The sequence below is a fragment of the Parambassis ranga genome, chromosome 8 (assembly GCF_900634625.1).
Source record: "Parambassis ranga chromosome 8, fParRan2.1, whole genome shotgun sequence".
In the NCBI taxonomy this organism is placed as follows: Eukaryota; Metazoa; Chordata; class Actinopteri; family Ambassidae; genus Parambassis; species Parambassis ranga.
In genome coordinates this window covers 6810156-6825907 of record NC_041029.1, presented here as the reverse complement: position 1 = coordinate 6825907, position 15752 = coordinate 6810156, and the positions used below count along the sequence as shown (strand labels likewise).

General features: G+C 42.6%; 2 protein-coding genes across 4 annotated transcripts; both read right to left on the bottom strand.

Moving 5' to 3' along the window:
* Positions 1–2138: 2138 nt before the first annotated feature.
* Positions 2139–6341, bottom strand: LOC114440051 (uncharacterized). The gene is made up of 4 exons (XM_028412319.1): positions 6280–6341; positions 4443–5250; positions 4172–4341; positions 2139–3807 (listed from the first exon to the last, which is right to left on the bottom strand). Exons 2-4 carry the CDS (start codon positions 5175–5177, stop codon positions 3054–3056), a joined length of 1659 nt encoding a protein of 552 aa, XP_028268120.1. The 5' UTR covers positions 5178–5250; positions 6280–6341; the 3' UTR covers positions 2139–3053.
* LOC114440038 (uncharacterized) lies at positions 2139–12987 on the bottom strand. Of its 3 annotated transcripts, none has more exons than XM_028412298.1 (7): positions 12907–12987; positions 9190–9969; positions 8939–9108; positions 8716–8802; positions 8377–8466; positions 6921–8144; positions 2139–2585 (listed from the first exon to the last, which is right to left on the bottom strand). In XM_028412298.1, the coding sequence occupies exons 2-7, from the start codon at positions 9922–9924 to the stop codon at positions 2573–2575; spliced, it is 2319 nt and encodes a 772-aa protein (XP_028268099.1). In that variant the 5' UTR covers positions 9925–9969; positions 12907–12987; the 3' UTR covers positions 2139–2572. The 3 variants fall into 3 exon arrangements, with proteins under 3 accessions (XP_028268099.1, XP_028268098.1, XP_028268100.1); XM_028412299.1 differs by lacking the exon at positions 2139–2585 and having other exon boundaries at positions 7245–7542; positions 7643–8144; XM_028412297.1 differs by lacking the exon at positions 2139–2585 and having other exon boundaries at positions 6851–8144.
* Between the last annotated feature and the right edge of the window lie 2765 nt (positions 12988–15752).

The window sequence follows — 15752 nt, the reverse complement described above, 5'->3', positions numbered from 1 at the left end:
CCCAATTGTTTTTGAATGTGATGTTTGTGGATTACAGTTGATTGAGTCCGGAGAACCTCAGGGAGCCATTCTAGGTCATCAGTTCACATCATGACCTCTTTTCTGTTGATTCTGTACCGACGGTTAAGAAAAGGACGTCAAGTTTTCAGGAATGTTTCTTCTTGAAACCCACAGAGAGTTATTTCCACTAACAGTCGGACACATACCAAAGTGCCTCCACACTCTGCATGTTCATTGTTTTGTTGCCTTTAATTGTTTGACAGGGAGACAACTGATCAGAAGTCGATCTTTTTTGGCTCATTCCAGTACAGTTTCTGATATAAGGGCAGCTCGGGCAGTTCAAGCACTCATTCGGTGAGATTATTTCCCATTCATCTGTGAGGACAATATTATTGTCTGAGTCTGTGTCGCCATGGTGCACCTCCGTCTGCACCTGTCCTGCACACCTGGACAGGGTGACCTGGGTCGATGTGTGGAGTTGCAGAAGCTTCACTTCTGTCACGTCTGTGGAGAACAAAAACACTGTTAAGTCTCGAACACATGAGCACTGTATGACACACAGAGCAGAGGAAACACTGCTGTGGCTGCACAGTGTGCTGCTCTTTCATTTCTGTGACCCACCTGTGGGCTTTGAGCTCCTGTTTGATAAACGCATCACCAGATCATTTCTCCTCATCCTCTTTAACACCTTCCTGACCACGTCCCCACACAGACGGCTGTACGTTTGCACCATCAGGTTCACTGTGTCCAGCCGGTCTGCATTCTCCAGCCGGCTCCTTGGGATGGAAGGGAAGCGTTTCAGGAAGTCTGACTGCTGCAGGAACCACTTGAATTCTTTCAGCTCTCCATCTCCCAAATGCTCCAAAGCTTCTAACAGTGTTGTTGCCATCAATCCTCCCTGTTGGAATCAGGATGAATCCCATTTTAATCCACTGATATTGTGATTGTTATTTCTTTATTATTCTTTTTTTAAGATGATTATCAGTGTCATGTTCACTATGATGCACTGCTTGTGAAGTTTAATGTCCCTGCCTGCCTCTGTAATCTCACCTGTTTTATTTTTTTGCCATAAAATAAAACACAAGAATCTCTAGACTTTGTGCGGAACTTGTTTAGGCATTAAAAAAGCCATTTGACTTCAGGATGAGAGAACTGGAAATGTCAAAACACCAATCTATTCCTGCATTGCCCTACAAGTGTCCTCCGACCAGATTTTAAATACAAAGAAACAAAGATCACATTGCCAAACACAACTTCTCTGTGACGATAACTGGAAGAAGAAAGGTTGAAAGCTGGCACTGACAGAAACACACACAGTGATACACTGCAGCTAAGAGCAGTATGAAAATAAGCCAGCAGACCCATGTACAGCTTTGTAGGACCACGTTGTACCCCAAGGTGGGATAGGAAGTATTCAGGAAAACTAAAGAAGCAGAGAGACTTCGACTATTCAAATTAAATCATTAAAGAGTCTGACAGGAAGCTTATTGTTAACTCACCATCCTATGTCCACTGCTCAGACGTCTTGCTGTTTGTATCTGATGCACAGAGTGACTCTGAAAAGGCAAAACCGCTTAGAGCAGACTGCTTTAGCAGTCTGCTCTTTTCCAGGGAGGTGGAAGCCAACCCTGCGTCAGAGGTTTTGGGGTGACCAATCAGATTGTAGGGGCGACACAGGAAACTCCTTTAAAGGCTGGAAAACAGCAGAAATACGTGCTGTGATTCCCAGGAAGCAGGAAGCTGTGATTAGAGGAGAGGAGAAAAGAGCCTTTGTTGAAGGCTGTGTTTAAGGGGTTCCACAGAACTGACTTTGGGTCGTGACACAATACCCTGATCCGGACATGTCATCCTTTTCCAGAAGTCTTAAGGAAGCTGAACTGCAGGTTACATGCCACTCCTGCTGCAGAGCTTTGTGTAGATATTATTTTCATGGGAATGTTTAACATTTTTATTAAAATCCTCTTTTTTTCATTTTTTAATTTGATTTTAAAGCTTGTAATGGAACCTACAGCGGTCACCACTTAAGTGAAAGACATGATTATAAATGGGACTACATTGCTGCAACACAATAGTTTATTAGTTATGCATCAGTTATAGTAACACATGTTTTTGCAACACTGGAATTACCAGTACAATTATCAGGTTTATCAAGATTTATTAAAATTAATTCAGTGTTTCACAATTTGAAATGCACACATAAGATAATACAATTGTTCTTGTATCACACGTACAGCTTCATAATAACATTACTCTGAACAGCCTCATAAAGAGATCATCTAATCAGACAGTGCTATTAAAAAAATCCCATAGTAAAGAGACGTGGATTTAATATGTCTGAGTCTCTTTTGGCAGTAAAGACTTAAAACAGTGTAGCTGTGAATGAACTCTGCAGATGTTCGGTGGAGGTGGAGCCCACCTTTTGCACAAAGTCTCTTCAACAACAGACTGTATGCCTCTAAATCTGTACTATGATTAAAAAAAACTCCATCTGGGATCTTCATCCCAGTCATTTTCTGTTAGTTTTCCTTCCTTTATTAATCACTTGTTAATATCTTCCTACAATGTTTTTTATTTATTCCTCTTGCCTTTTGAGTCTCTTTACTTTCTCATCTTCATCTGTCTTCGTCTTCTTGGTGTCAGTGGACTTCGGCTTTACGTTGAAGTAAACAGTGTAATGATCTGATATTCCATCGTCCCGGACTACGAGATGAGGAATATCAACATTTCTGCTGATGACCAGGTCCAGAAAGTGACCTGACCTTTGTGTTGGCTCCCCTACATGCTGAAAAAGGTTATTGATCAGCAATAAAAATTCAAACTCATCGGTCGCGGTCCTCTTTTCAAAGTCTACCCAGATGTTGAAGTCACCGGTCACAATGATGCTGTTGTACTGCTCACTCACATCATCCAGGACCATTTGAAACTCCTCCAGGAAAGCTCTGAACCTGGTCATGGTGTATCCTGGTGGATGATACACGTTGAGAAAGAGGATCGGTTCATCCCACGTCTCATGTTGCAGGACTGCACCCACACATTCAAAGGTTGTTAAGTAGTTAAAATAAAGAGGGGCACCCTGCAGCACGGGTGAGAACTGAATGGCCACCCCCCCCTCCCCTTCTACCATCCCTGTGCTGATTATAGCTGTTGAAGTTTGGAGGTAATGCTTCACTAAGGACTTCATCTGCAGTGTCTCTTTGTAACCACGTCTCTGTTGGCAGAAACAGGTCCAGGTTGTTTTGCGTTATGAGCTCATTGATTGTGGATCTTTTGTTGTTAATTGAACGAACATTGAGCAACCCCACCCTCACCTCTGCTGGAGGAGGTTGGTTGATGTCACGGTTTCTTTCTTTGTCTTCTGTCTCTTCCTCACTTTCACTGTCTTCGTCGCTCTCAACACTCTGTTCATCCTCACTATCACTCTCCTCATCTCCTTGATCACCCCCACCTGGTTGTTCACCCCCACCCTGTTCATTTTGGTCACTTTCTCTCTCTTCATCGTCCTTGCTTTGTTCAGGTTGTCCACCTTGTTGACAGTCTTCATTTGTTTGATCTGGTTGAGATTCATCAACCCCCTCGTTTTCAGGTGATCCATTGACAGTGTGGTCAGAGTGAACTGATGGTTTGATATAAAAGCATAAAATGCCCAGGAATATGACAATAAAGAAACAAGTCCTCTGGTTTCCTTTCTTCTCTTGAGCACCTTTAGTGCTTTGCAGCCAATGTGTTACTGTGCGTTTCAGTTGAGACTCTCTCTTTCTGGCGAGTCTCTCCTCCTCTTCTCTTTTAGCCATTTCATTTAGCATCCTCCTGTGAATAAGACAAGTGGCAGTACCATTAGCATAATACGAGATTTACTGAATCTAAACATGGCATGCAAGTTGTTAACTGTTTTTCCTTCTAAATATCTGTGGATGGCTGACAGAATGTAGGCCAAGTTTCCAGTGTTTTGGGATAGCGACCCTTTTTTCAAGCTCCAAACCTAAAATGAGAGACCTTTGTGTTGATTGTTTTTTGTGTGTGTGTGTGTGTGTGGGGGGGGGGGGGGCATTCAAGAGAGTTTCTCAAATGTCTAAAAAGGGGAATTTATTTATTAAATAAATTCCAACAAAGAAAATTACCATTTTTTCTAAACAGCTTGTGATACAGTGACATTGATACAGAGAAAACATACTTGATGCTGTCCAACTGTTCTCTCAGTGTTTGGGTCATCTTTTTGATGGCATCAGCTGTGTCTCTCAATGATTGGCTGGCTTCGGTCACATGATTCTTCTTGATTAAATCCTTCCAGTTGTCGATGGCTTCAGAAAGGGCAAACCCCATTCCAACAGCTCCTCCTACGACCTGGCGATCAATCAGAATATATCAATACTGGTTTAGTGTTGATCAGTACAGACTGTGATCCTCAAACCTGTGATTTAATGTGCACAAGTACAGCTTCTTACCATGGCACCTCCTTTGAGGAATGTTTTAAATGCATTTGAAGATATCAGTTTGATCAGTTGTTCAGCTCCTTTAGCAAACAAGAATTTGTATTTTTTTCCACTTAACTGGAATGCAAAACATGCTAAAATACCAGCAAGTGCAACCATTTGAGCTGTGAACATTGGATTGAGTCCTCCAAGTCCACGTCCTCCACCCAGATTCAAATATGGATCATCAATGAAGTAGCTGATGTTGATTTCATCCTTCAGTCCATTTCGTCTTGCCATGGCTTTCATGACTTCAGTCATGACGTGTTTGTCCAGTTCGTCTGGGTCTGCAGAGTGATTCACCTCCTTCTTCTCAGCCTTCAGTTTCTGAAACAGACGCTGGATTTCTTTTGCAATGCTGTCACTCTTCGTTTCCACCTTCTGTGCATCTTTCATGGTGTCACTGGATATGAAGTGCTCAGTGATTTTAGCAGCCACAGAGATGGTGGCTCCAACACCTGTATATGCGGCTCCTAACACACCTAAAAATGGAGCAGCTGCTCCGCCAGTGCACAGAGTGAGCACACCAGCTCCAATCAGGCAAGCAGTTCCTGCCACCGCCACCGAGCTGCCAACACATTCAGTGGCGTTGCATTTCTTTCTGAGTTCTTCCAGCTCCCGGGCCAGTTTCCTCAGCTTAGCAGCACAGCTCTCCCTCTGCTCTATCCAGGAGAAGATCTCATCCAGCAGTCTGTCAGCGGTGGACATGATGAAGGTTCTCAGTGTCCTCCTCAAACTCAGTTGAAGAGAAGAGAACTGTCACAGGAAGGTCAAGAGGAGCCTGTAGAGACAGAGGCAGGCAAAAAACACAACACTTTGTTCAGATGGAGTTTTGTGAATCTCATTCATGCTTCCATTTACTGTCTAGAACTTTCTTCTCGCAATCCCTCAGATTTCTTCTAATTGTGCTGTCAAAGACTTTAACATTACCATGCTTAATGAGACCTGAAGGCTCGGAGATGTAGCTCTTGGATTTTTTTCTGTGTTGCACGGTCTGATCTTGGGTTGAATTTGAATAATCGGTCTCACTGGAGAATGTTGAATTCCAAATTGTTTGGAAATGGTTCTTTAACCCTTTCTGGACTGATGTGCAGCAACGATTGCTTCTGTAAAATCCTGGTCAATGTCTTTACATCTTGGTGATGTGTTAACAGGCACTGCCAAACATCTGCTTTTATAGTGGTCTACACAGCCTGCTGATAATCAGCCATGTTTTTCTGCACTGCGTTCTGAGGTGTGTGCTGATCTGATCTGTGTTCGACTCCTCCCTGACAATCAGTTGTGTTTATGCATTTTCCAAACCAACTAATTTGAAAGTTCTATCATATTTATGAAGCTTTACACAGAAACGCTTGTTAAATTGTCAAAAGATTGAAAAATTATTTCTACACCTAAAAACAGTCTACAAACAGCTTTTTATGGTGACTCTGTGTCTGTCTCTGTGTATCACTTCAGCTGGACATTGAACTTCTGCAGGTAAATAGAGCGACACTGCAGATCCTTATCTTTTTGCACATGTTGTTCATTGTTTTTATGACAGAACTCTCATTAATCAGAATCAAAAATACTTTATTAATCACCTGGGATTAATAAAATATTTCTGAAAAAGAACTAACCTAAAAAATAAGAACAATCCGACAGCGTGATAAATATACAAATATGTCTTCACAGAGCCGTATGTATCAAGATCTATTCGTGCTATATGGACAAACGTTTGTAGACATGTGTGTCTTTGATCACATAGTATATTATATCTATTGCATAGCCTACTCAGAGTTTTCAAATACAGATCTGCAGAAATAAAACTTACCTGTTTCTGGTAGTAAGTGCAGCTGAAGTCACTTCCTGCTCTCACATAGACTGAACTGTATATGTGTGTGTGTGTGTGTTGATACACTGTGGAAGGGAGGGTTCCTGCCGCTCATCCTCTGTAAGTCACGTGACTTCTTGTAAAGAGAAAGCCCTGGACACACTGTAGACGACCAATGTCAGAGTCAGAGAACCAGAATCACTTTATTTTGTAGTTATGGGTCCACTGTTTAGCTCTACTGATACGTTTAGCCTGTTTTAGCTTCTTGTTTTGGTTTTGTGTCGCATTCCTTTGGACAGTAATTTTCAGGCTACACAAATATTCACATCACACCCTGCCCATCATGAGACACACACACACATTTATAGTAGAGTGTGTTAATGTAATGGTACATTTAACAATTTATGAGCCAAGTGTTTCTTTTAAAAGCTGGTGGAGCCCAACAACTGTCAATCAGATGTGGAAACATGTTATCACCTTAAAAAGTTTTTCATGTTTTTGGTTTGAAATGTTTTTTATGTATGACATAGTTTAAATATAAACACTCACACTGCAGCTTTTTCTTTAATTTTTTATTTTAACTGCCAAACATTTACTTCATGTCATGTCAGTAATGCTGACATGACATTTATTCCTCTTGCCTTTTGAGTCTCTTTACTTTCTCATCTTCATCTGTCTTCGTCTTCTTGGTGTCAGTGGACTTCGGCTTTACGTTGAAGTAAACAGTGTAATGATCTGATATTCCATCGTCCCGGACTACGAGATGAGGAATATCAACATTTCTGCTGATGACCAGGTCCAGAAAGTGACCTGACCTTTGTGTTGGCTCCCCTACATGCTGAAAAAGGTTATTGATCAGCAATAAAAATTCAAACTCATCGGTCGCGGTCCTCTTTTCAAAGTCTACCCAGATGTTGAAGTCACCGGTCACAATGATGCTGCTGTACTGCTCACTCACGTCATCCAGGACCATTTGAAACTCGTCCAGGAAAGCTCTGAACCTGGTCAGGGTGTATCCTGGTGGATGATACACGTTGAGAAAGAGGATCGGTTCATCCCACGTCTCATGTTGCAGGACTGCACCCACACATTCAAAGGTTGTTAAGTAGTTAAAATAAAGAGGGGCACCCTGCAGCACGGGTGAGAACTGAATGGCCACCCCCCCTCCCCTTCTACCATCCCTGTGCTGATTATAGCTGTTGAAGTTTGGAGGTAATGCTTCACTAAGGACTTCATCTGCAGTGTCTCCTTGTAACCACGTCTCTGTTGGCAGAAACAGGTCCAGGTTGTTTTGCGTTATGAGCCCATTGATTGTGGATCTTTTGTTGTTAATTGAACGAACATTGAGCAACCCCACCCTCACCTCTGCTGGGGGAGGTTGGTTGATGTCACGGTTTCTTTCTTTGTCTTCTGTCTCTTCCTCACTTTCACTGTCTTCGTCGCTCTCAACACTCTCTTCATCCTCACTATCACTCTCCTCATCTCCTTGATCATCCCCACCTGGTTGTTCACCCCCACCCTGTTCATTTTGGTCACTTTCTCTCTCGTCATCGTCCTTGCTTTGCTCAGGTTGTCCACCTTGTTGACTGTGTTCATTTGTTTGATCTGGTTGAGATTCAGCACCCCCCTCATTTTCAGGTGACACATTGACACTGTGGTCAGAGTGAACTGATGGTTTCATATAAAAGCATAAAATGCCCAGGAATATCAAAAGAATGACAGTGTTGTGGTTTTCTTTCTTCACATGAACAGTGTTTTTGTTTAGCATCTGTTGCCGTTCTCTAGTTACTTGCTGAGCCTTAATCTCTCTGGCGATCTCCTCCTTCTGTTGTCTTTTAGTCATTTCCTCAAGCATCCTCCTTTTCCTGTGAAAATAAGAGAGGTCACAGTTAGAACGATTAGGATGTTGTAAACTATAGTTTAAATATTTGTAGAGGACCAGGGGCCCAGTTTGATCTGGTTGAGAGTCGGCACCTAATGACAGTGTGTTTAAAGTGAAGATACTTTTGCCTTAATGCCTAAAAATATGACATTATAGTTAGACGTCCTCTGGTTTAATTTCTTCTCCTGAACTATGTTTGTGTCTAGCATCGTTACCTTTCTATTTCTTGTTTAGCCCTTCTCGCTCTGGCGAGCTCCTTCTGTTCTTGTTGTCTTTTAGTCATTTCCTCAAGCATCCTCCTTTTCCTGTGAAAATAAGGGAGGTCACAGTTAGAACAATTGGGATTTTGTGAACTATATTTCTAGAAGACTAGGGGCCCAGTTTGTTCAGCTTCTTGTCTTCATGTGTTTGATCTGGTTGAGATTCGGCACCTAATGACAGTGTGTTCAAAGTGAAAATACTTTTGCCTTAATGCCTAAAAATATGACATTACAGTTAGACGTCCTCGGGTTTAATTTCTTCTCCTGAACTATGTTTGTGTCTTGCATCGTTACCTTTCTATTTCTTGCTGAGCCTTTCTCTCTCTGGCGATCTCCTCCTGCTGTTCTTGTTGTCTTTGAACCACTTTCTTTAGCATCATCCTGTAAATAAGTTCAAAGGAACAGGGTGGAACTTAGGAGCAAAAAAAAAACCTCAACCAACCAACAAATATTGTCGAAAGCAAATGATTATTACTATTTTTGTCTGAAAAAGTTCAGTGATACAGAGAAAACGTACTTGATGCTGTCCAACTGTTCTCGCAGTGTTTGGGTCATCTTTTTGATGGCATCAGCTGTGTCTTTCAATGATTGGCTGGCTTCGGTCACATGATTCTTCTTGATTAAATCCTTCCAGTTGTCGATCGCTTCAGAAAGGGCAAACGCCATTCCAACAGCTCCTCCTATGACCTGGTGATCAATCAGAATGCATCAATATGGGTTTAGCGTTGATTATTACAGATTGAACCTCAAATATCTACAGTTTCTTACCTTGGCACCTCCTTTGAGGAGTGTTTTAAATCCTTTTGTAGATATCAGTTTGATCAGTTGTTCAGTTCCTTTAGTAAACAAGAATTTGTATTTTTTCCCATTTAACTGGTATGCAAAACATGATAAAATACCAGCAAGTGAAACCATTGCTTCATTAACGATCATTGGCTTGAGTCCTCCAAGTCCACATCCTCCAACCAGAGTGAAATACGGCTCATCATTGATGTAGGTAACGTTGATTTTATGCTTCACTCCCATTCGTCTTGCCATGGCTTTCATAATTTCAGTCATGACGTGTTGGTCCAGTTCGTCTGGGTCTGCAGAGCGATTCACCTCCTTCTCAGTCTTCAGTTTCCGGAATAGACGCTGGATTTCTTCTGCAATTCTGTCACTCTTCTTTTCCACCTTCTGTGCCTCCTCCATGGTGTCACTGGATATGAAATGCTCAATGATTTCAGCAGCCACAGAGATGGTGGTCCCCACACCTGTATATGCGGCACCTAGCACACCTAAAAATGGAGCAGCTGCTCCGCCGGTGCACAGAGTGACCACACCAGCTCCAATCAAGCAGGCAGCTCCTGCCACCGCCACTGAGCTGCCAACACATTCAGTGGCTTTGCATTTCTTTCTGAGTTCTTCCAGCTCCCGGGCCAGTTTCCTCAGCTTAGCAGCACAGCTCTCCCTCTGCTCTATCCAGGAGAAGATCTCATCCAGCAGTCTGTCAGCAGTGGACATGATGAAGGTTCTCAGTGTCCTCCTCAAACTCAGTTGAAGAGAAGTCTGTAGAGAGTAGGCCAGAGAACACTGAGTGTCATCGTATAACAGTGCTGGAAGGCAAGTATAAAAGCAGTGTGCTTACACAAGACACAATACATCACATTATATGTGTATGGTTTGTGTGGATTAACAGAACAACCAGTGAGTGAATGATGGAAATAATACTTTAATCCAGGAGGCTGGAGTTTGTGTTGCCTGTTGGGATGTTGCATAATCACAGAAAACAACCTGATTTGTATCGAATCACAACCTCAAACATGTCTTACACTAAAATCATCTTGAACAATCCACCAGTCATCTGTCTATCCATCTATCTAGACCAGAGGCGTCCAAACTACGGCCCGCGGGCCAACTGCAAAGGTGAGGAACAAGGCATGGCATGGACGAGACATGGACACAAACCCTACACCGGACGAGACGAACTAGCCAAGACCATTGACAGTAAAAACTATGGACAGAGCTTCCGTGACGTCACCCGTTTGTTTCTGAAGAGCCGTTCTGAGGCTCGGTGGGAGGTTCCAGGACGTTGATGACCGCCGCCATGTTGGCAGCGTCACGTCCGCCAAAACTCCAAATATGGACAAAAAGGGGGAGCACGAGCGGGGTTTAGGGGGGCCGGCGATCGTGGAAGCAGGAAACTCACGCTGTGATACGTCAACTGTCTGTCACTCAAGCGGCAACGCCCATAATTAGGCGTAATTTTAAGTCAGAATACAATTGAAACGAGTGAATTGTAAAAAAATTCACCCCCTCTACAATTGACACTAGAAGAGAACCTATCATCTGAGACCAGAGTGGTTTTTTGTACCAGGCTGTAAACATGTTTTTTTCTGCTGTGAAGTTGGCCATTTTAACATGGGAGTCTATGGGAAATTACTCGCTTTTGGAGCCAGCCCCCAGCAGTTGCGGTGTGAATTACAAGTTTTGACACTTCCGCATGGGCTTCAACTTTGAGCCCCGAAGGTTGCCGCTTGGCCAAGACAGAGGGGAAGACTATATACAAAGGGACCAGGGAAGACAACGAGACACAGTGACACACTTGAGGGCAGGGCAGGTAATCAAACAAGGAGGGAAACCACAGGAAACAAAACTCAAGACAATGCACAGGGGGGACAGGACTACCAAAGTAAAACAGGAAACACAAGACAAGACTAGACAAGAACTAAACAAAAACCCAGGGAAACAAAACACTAGAACTACAGGAATTAACTATTAAACTAAAACCCAAAACTACAAAACCATAAATAAACACTAGGTCGTGACAATACGTTTATCCGGTGTGTTAAATAAGTTCTGTTCTGTTAAGCTGCAATCCAAACATCCCACCATTTTGCACGTATGGTTCATCATTTTTATGATTGGTAGAACTCTCCTTAACTTTAATGCGAAAAAAAAACTCATATCACATATCATAGCCTATTTGACTTGATATGGTTGAGGGGCCGCAGGAAGCTATATCACATAACATAACCAGTGTTTCTTGGCAACAGGGGAGCATGTGCCCCTAGGAATGCCCCTGGGAATGAGCTCAGTATGCCCGTTCAGCAATGCCTGTTCAGCAATGCGTCTCTGCCTTCCTCCATGGTGGTGAGGTCAGACATTGGATGGCTTTGAGGTCAGGACAAGTTCTTGCACACCAAACTGGCAAGATCCCCTCACTGACATTTTTGTGTGCCATTTTGACACAGGATACCAAAACAATGTTATATAAATGCTCATCATATGCTATTCTTGGATCCTATTCTTGGACTATTGTGGATGATGCCAGTCATCCTCTGCACACTGTCATCAGTGCTCAGAGAAGCCTGAACAGTAACAGGCTGCTGCTCCCCAAGAGCAGGACCAACAGACTCAGAGACTCCTTTGTCCCCGATCCATCAAACTTGTAACAATTCACCTGTTTTTTAAAATCAGGAAAACGTCACAACGCACTATTCTCACGGGTGGGTCTTATTTTGCTGCTGCTGGTTTATCCCTTAATAAAAACCGCAAGGCACACACCACACAAAAATCCCAATAATATTTAGAAAAGCACAGAGGAGCCAGAAATCGATTGTTTAGAGTTCACGCTGTATTGCAGGCAGAGCACAGGTGATCAGCTCGCGCACACAAGCAGCGCGACACAACCGGTCTTTTTCTCCCCTGTAATCCCCAGAGTTTAGTGCAACCCGATCAGTCCCCAAATAATATATACAGAATATTTCTAGTTCGGAGTTCGGGAGAACGGTCCAAATGAACCTGCTATTCCTCGGTGAGACGTCGCTCCATTAAAAAAAGAATAAAACGCGATCTCACCAAAATCCAGTCGTTCGCCTGTGTGTCTCCTGTGTCCTCCCGTGTGTCCTCCGTAGAGAAATTTAAATGTTCCGCACAGGGATCCCACCCCTCCGCAGCTTAGATTGGCAGGTGACAAATATACATACATGACATTTGTATGTGATGAGAAATAATAACCTCTTTTCTCTCATCATGTAAAAAGGTGATTTTGAGGCAACCTTTACAAACTTTACAACTCTGCTTTTGGCAGGAGGGGGAGGATAAAGGAGAAGGAGGGATGAGTACAGCTCGCCTGATACAACACACGTGCAATAACTCATCTGTGTATCAATAACTATGCTGGTGTGCAGTGTTTGTACATAATTCCTCTCATCTTTTATTTTTCATTATACTATATTCTATTTAATTCTTGCTCTGACTGTCGGTGTTGTATTGTTGCTGGTACCCGAACTTCCCTGAGGGCCCTTCCCGAAGGGATTAATAAAGTCTAATAAAGCTGCGAGAATTTCAGAATACATTGATGGATTAATCATGGACAATCAACCAGTAACACAAACAGTTGTAAACAACAGATCTATAAGCTGTACTTGGTGTCCATGTACTTTTGTTCACATAGTGCATTACACTCATTTTGACAATAAAGATCTGTGTAGAGAAACTTGCCTGTTTCTGAAAGCCTCTGTGAAATAAAGCTTGTTGATGATCTGCAGCTGAAGATACTTTCTGCTCTCACAGAGGGAAAGACAGACTGAACTGCAGCTGTGTCCCTATTTTTATACACTCGGAAGGAGGGTGCTTGCTGCTCTCTGGAAGCCATGTGACTTCTTTTAAAGCCCTTCTTTTAAAGTTTCTCAAATGTCTAAAAAGGGGAATTTATTTATTAAATAAATTCCAACAAAGAAAATTACCATTTTTTTCTAAACAGCTTGTGATACAGTGACAGTGATACAGAGAAAACATACTTGATGCTGTCCAACTGTTCTCTCAGTGTTTGGGTCATCTTTTTGATGGCATCAGCTGTGTCTCTCAATGATTGGCTGGCTTCGGTCACATGATTCTTCTTGATTAAATCCTTCCAGTTGTCGATGGCTTCAGAAAGGGCAAACCCCATTCCAACAGCTCCTCCTACGACCTGGCGATCAATCAGAATATTTCAATACAGGTTTAGTGTTGATCAGTACAGACTGTGATCCTCAAACCTGTGATTTAATGTGCACAAGTACAGCTTCTTACCATGGCACCTCCTTTGAGGAATGTTTTAAATGCATTTGAAGATATCAGTTTGATCAGTTGTTCAGTTCCTTTAGCAAACAAGAATTTGTATTTTTTTTCCACTCAACTGGTATGCAAAACATGCTAAAATACCAGCAAGTGCAACCATTTCAGATGTGAACATTGGATTGAGTCGTCCAAGTCCACGTCCTCCACCCAGATTCAAATATGGATCATCAATTAAGTAGCTGATGTTGATTTCATCCTTCAGTCCCATTCGTCTTGCCATGGCTTTCATGACTTCAGTCATGACGTGTTTGTCCAGTTCGTCTGGGTCTGCAGAGTGATTCACCTCCTTCGTCTCAGCCTTCAGTTTCTGAAACAGACGCTGGATTTCTTTTGCAATACTGTCACTCTTCGTTTCCACCTTCTGTGCATCTTTCATGGTGTCACTGGATATGAAGTGCTCAGTGATTTTAGCAGCCACAGAGATGGTGGCTCCAACACCTGTATATGTGGCTCCTAACACACCTAAGAATGGAGCAGCTGCTCCGCCAGTGCACAGAGTGACCACACCAGCTCCAATCAGGCAAGCAGTTCCTGCCACCGCCACCGAGCTGCCAACACATTCAGTGGCGTTGCATTTCTCTCTGAGTTCTTCCAGCTCCCGGGCCAGTTTCCTCAGCTTAGCAGCACAGCTCTCCCTCTGCTCTATCCAGGAGAAGCTCTCATCCAGCAGTCTGTCAGCAGTGGACATGATGAAGGTTCTCAGTGTCCTCCTCAAACTCAGTTGAAGAGAAGAGAACTGTCACAGGAAGGTCAAGAGGAGCCTATAGAGACAGAGGCAGGCAAAAAACACAACACTTTGTTCAAATGGAGTTTTGTGAATCTCATTCATGCTTCCATTTACTGTCTAGAACTTTCTTCTCGCAATCCCTCCAAACAAATTGTACTTGTTCCGATTTCTTCTAATTGTGCTGTCAAAGACTTTAACATTACCATGCTAATGAGACCTGAAGGCTCGGAGATGTAGCTCTTGGATTTTTTTCTGTGTTGCACAGTCGGATCTTGGGTTGAATTTGAATAGGGCCCAGGGGCCCAGGTGCACACGCTCCCCTGTAGCCAAGAAACACTGGTTATGTTATGTGACAATATTAACTCTATAACATTGGTTGTTTTTCTCCCCTGATACCTCAGTCAAAAATCATGTGGTATGTGATGTCTGGATGGGGTTCTTCAGTCAAATAGGTTATGATATATGAGTTTTCTTCCCATTAAAGTTAAGGAGAGTTCTACCATCATAAAAATGATGAACTATATGTACAAAAAGATAAGGTGGGGTTCTGTGAATTGCAGCTGAGACCTGCAGTTTGAAAGAACAGAACTTATTGAACATACCAGATAAACATATTGGCTACATGGGTGGTGTTTGCATAAACACTTTTTTAGAACACCATAGGAATTGCTTATCTGCACATACTCACATCAAGAACAAAGGGCTGTCCAGTCCCCCTCCAGCAGTTTCATAGTTGTCAGCCAATCTTAGACACACCTGGCCCACTCAGCCAGATCATCACAGGTAACTATGGAAACATTTAGTGCTATTGTTTTTAGGGTTTACCCAGACCCACCCACTGAGGTCTGCAACCACATATAAACCATGTTTCCCCACCAAACAGTTAGAACTGATGAAGCTGCTTGGATGAGCAGCGAAACATCTTTAAGAAAACTCTCTACGTTTCTTAAAAACATCATTCTGTTTAAAATAAAAACAAACAACAAATAAGAACATTTTAAGAAAGGACCATTTACATAGAACATCTTTAATAAATAATGTAATGTAAATACTTCCATTCCATTTATAAATATAAAGAGCAACGTTCCCACATACACTCGAGAACATCGTTTCTCATGTGATGTTTGTGGATTACAGTTGATTGAGTCCGGAGTACCTCAGGGAGTCATTCGAGGTCATCAGTTCACATCATGACCTCTTTTCTGTCGATTCTGTACCGACGGTTAATAAAAGGACGTCAAGTTTTCAGGAATGTTTCTTCTTGAAACCCACAGAGAGTTATTTCCACTAACAGTCGGACACATACCAAAGTGCCTCCACACTCTGCATGTTCATTGTTTTGTTACCTTTAATTGTTCGACAGGGAGACAACAGATCAGAAGTCGATCTTTTTTGGCTCATTCCAGTACAGTTTCTGATATAAGGACAGCTCGGGCAGTTCAAGCACTCATTCGGTGATTATTTCCCATTCATCTGTGAGGACAATATTATTGTCTGAGTC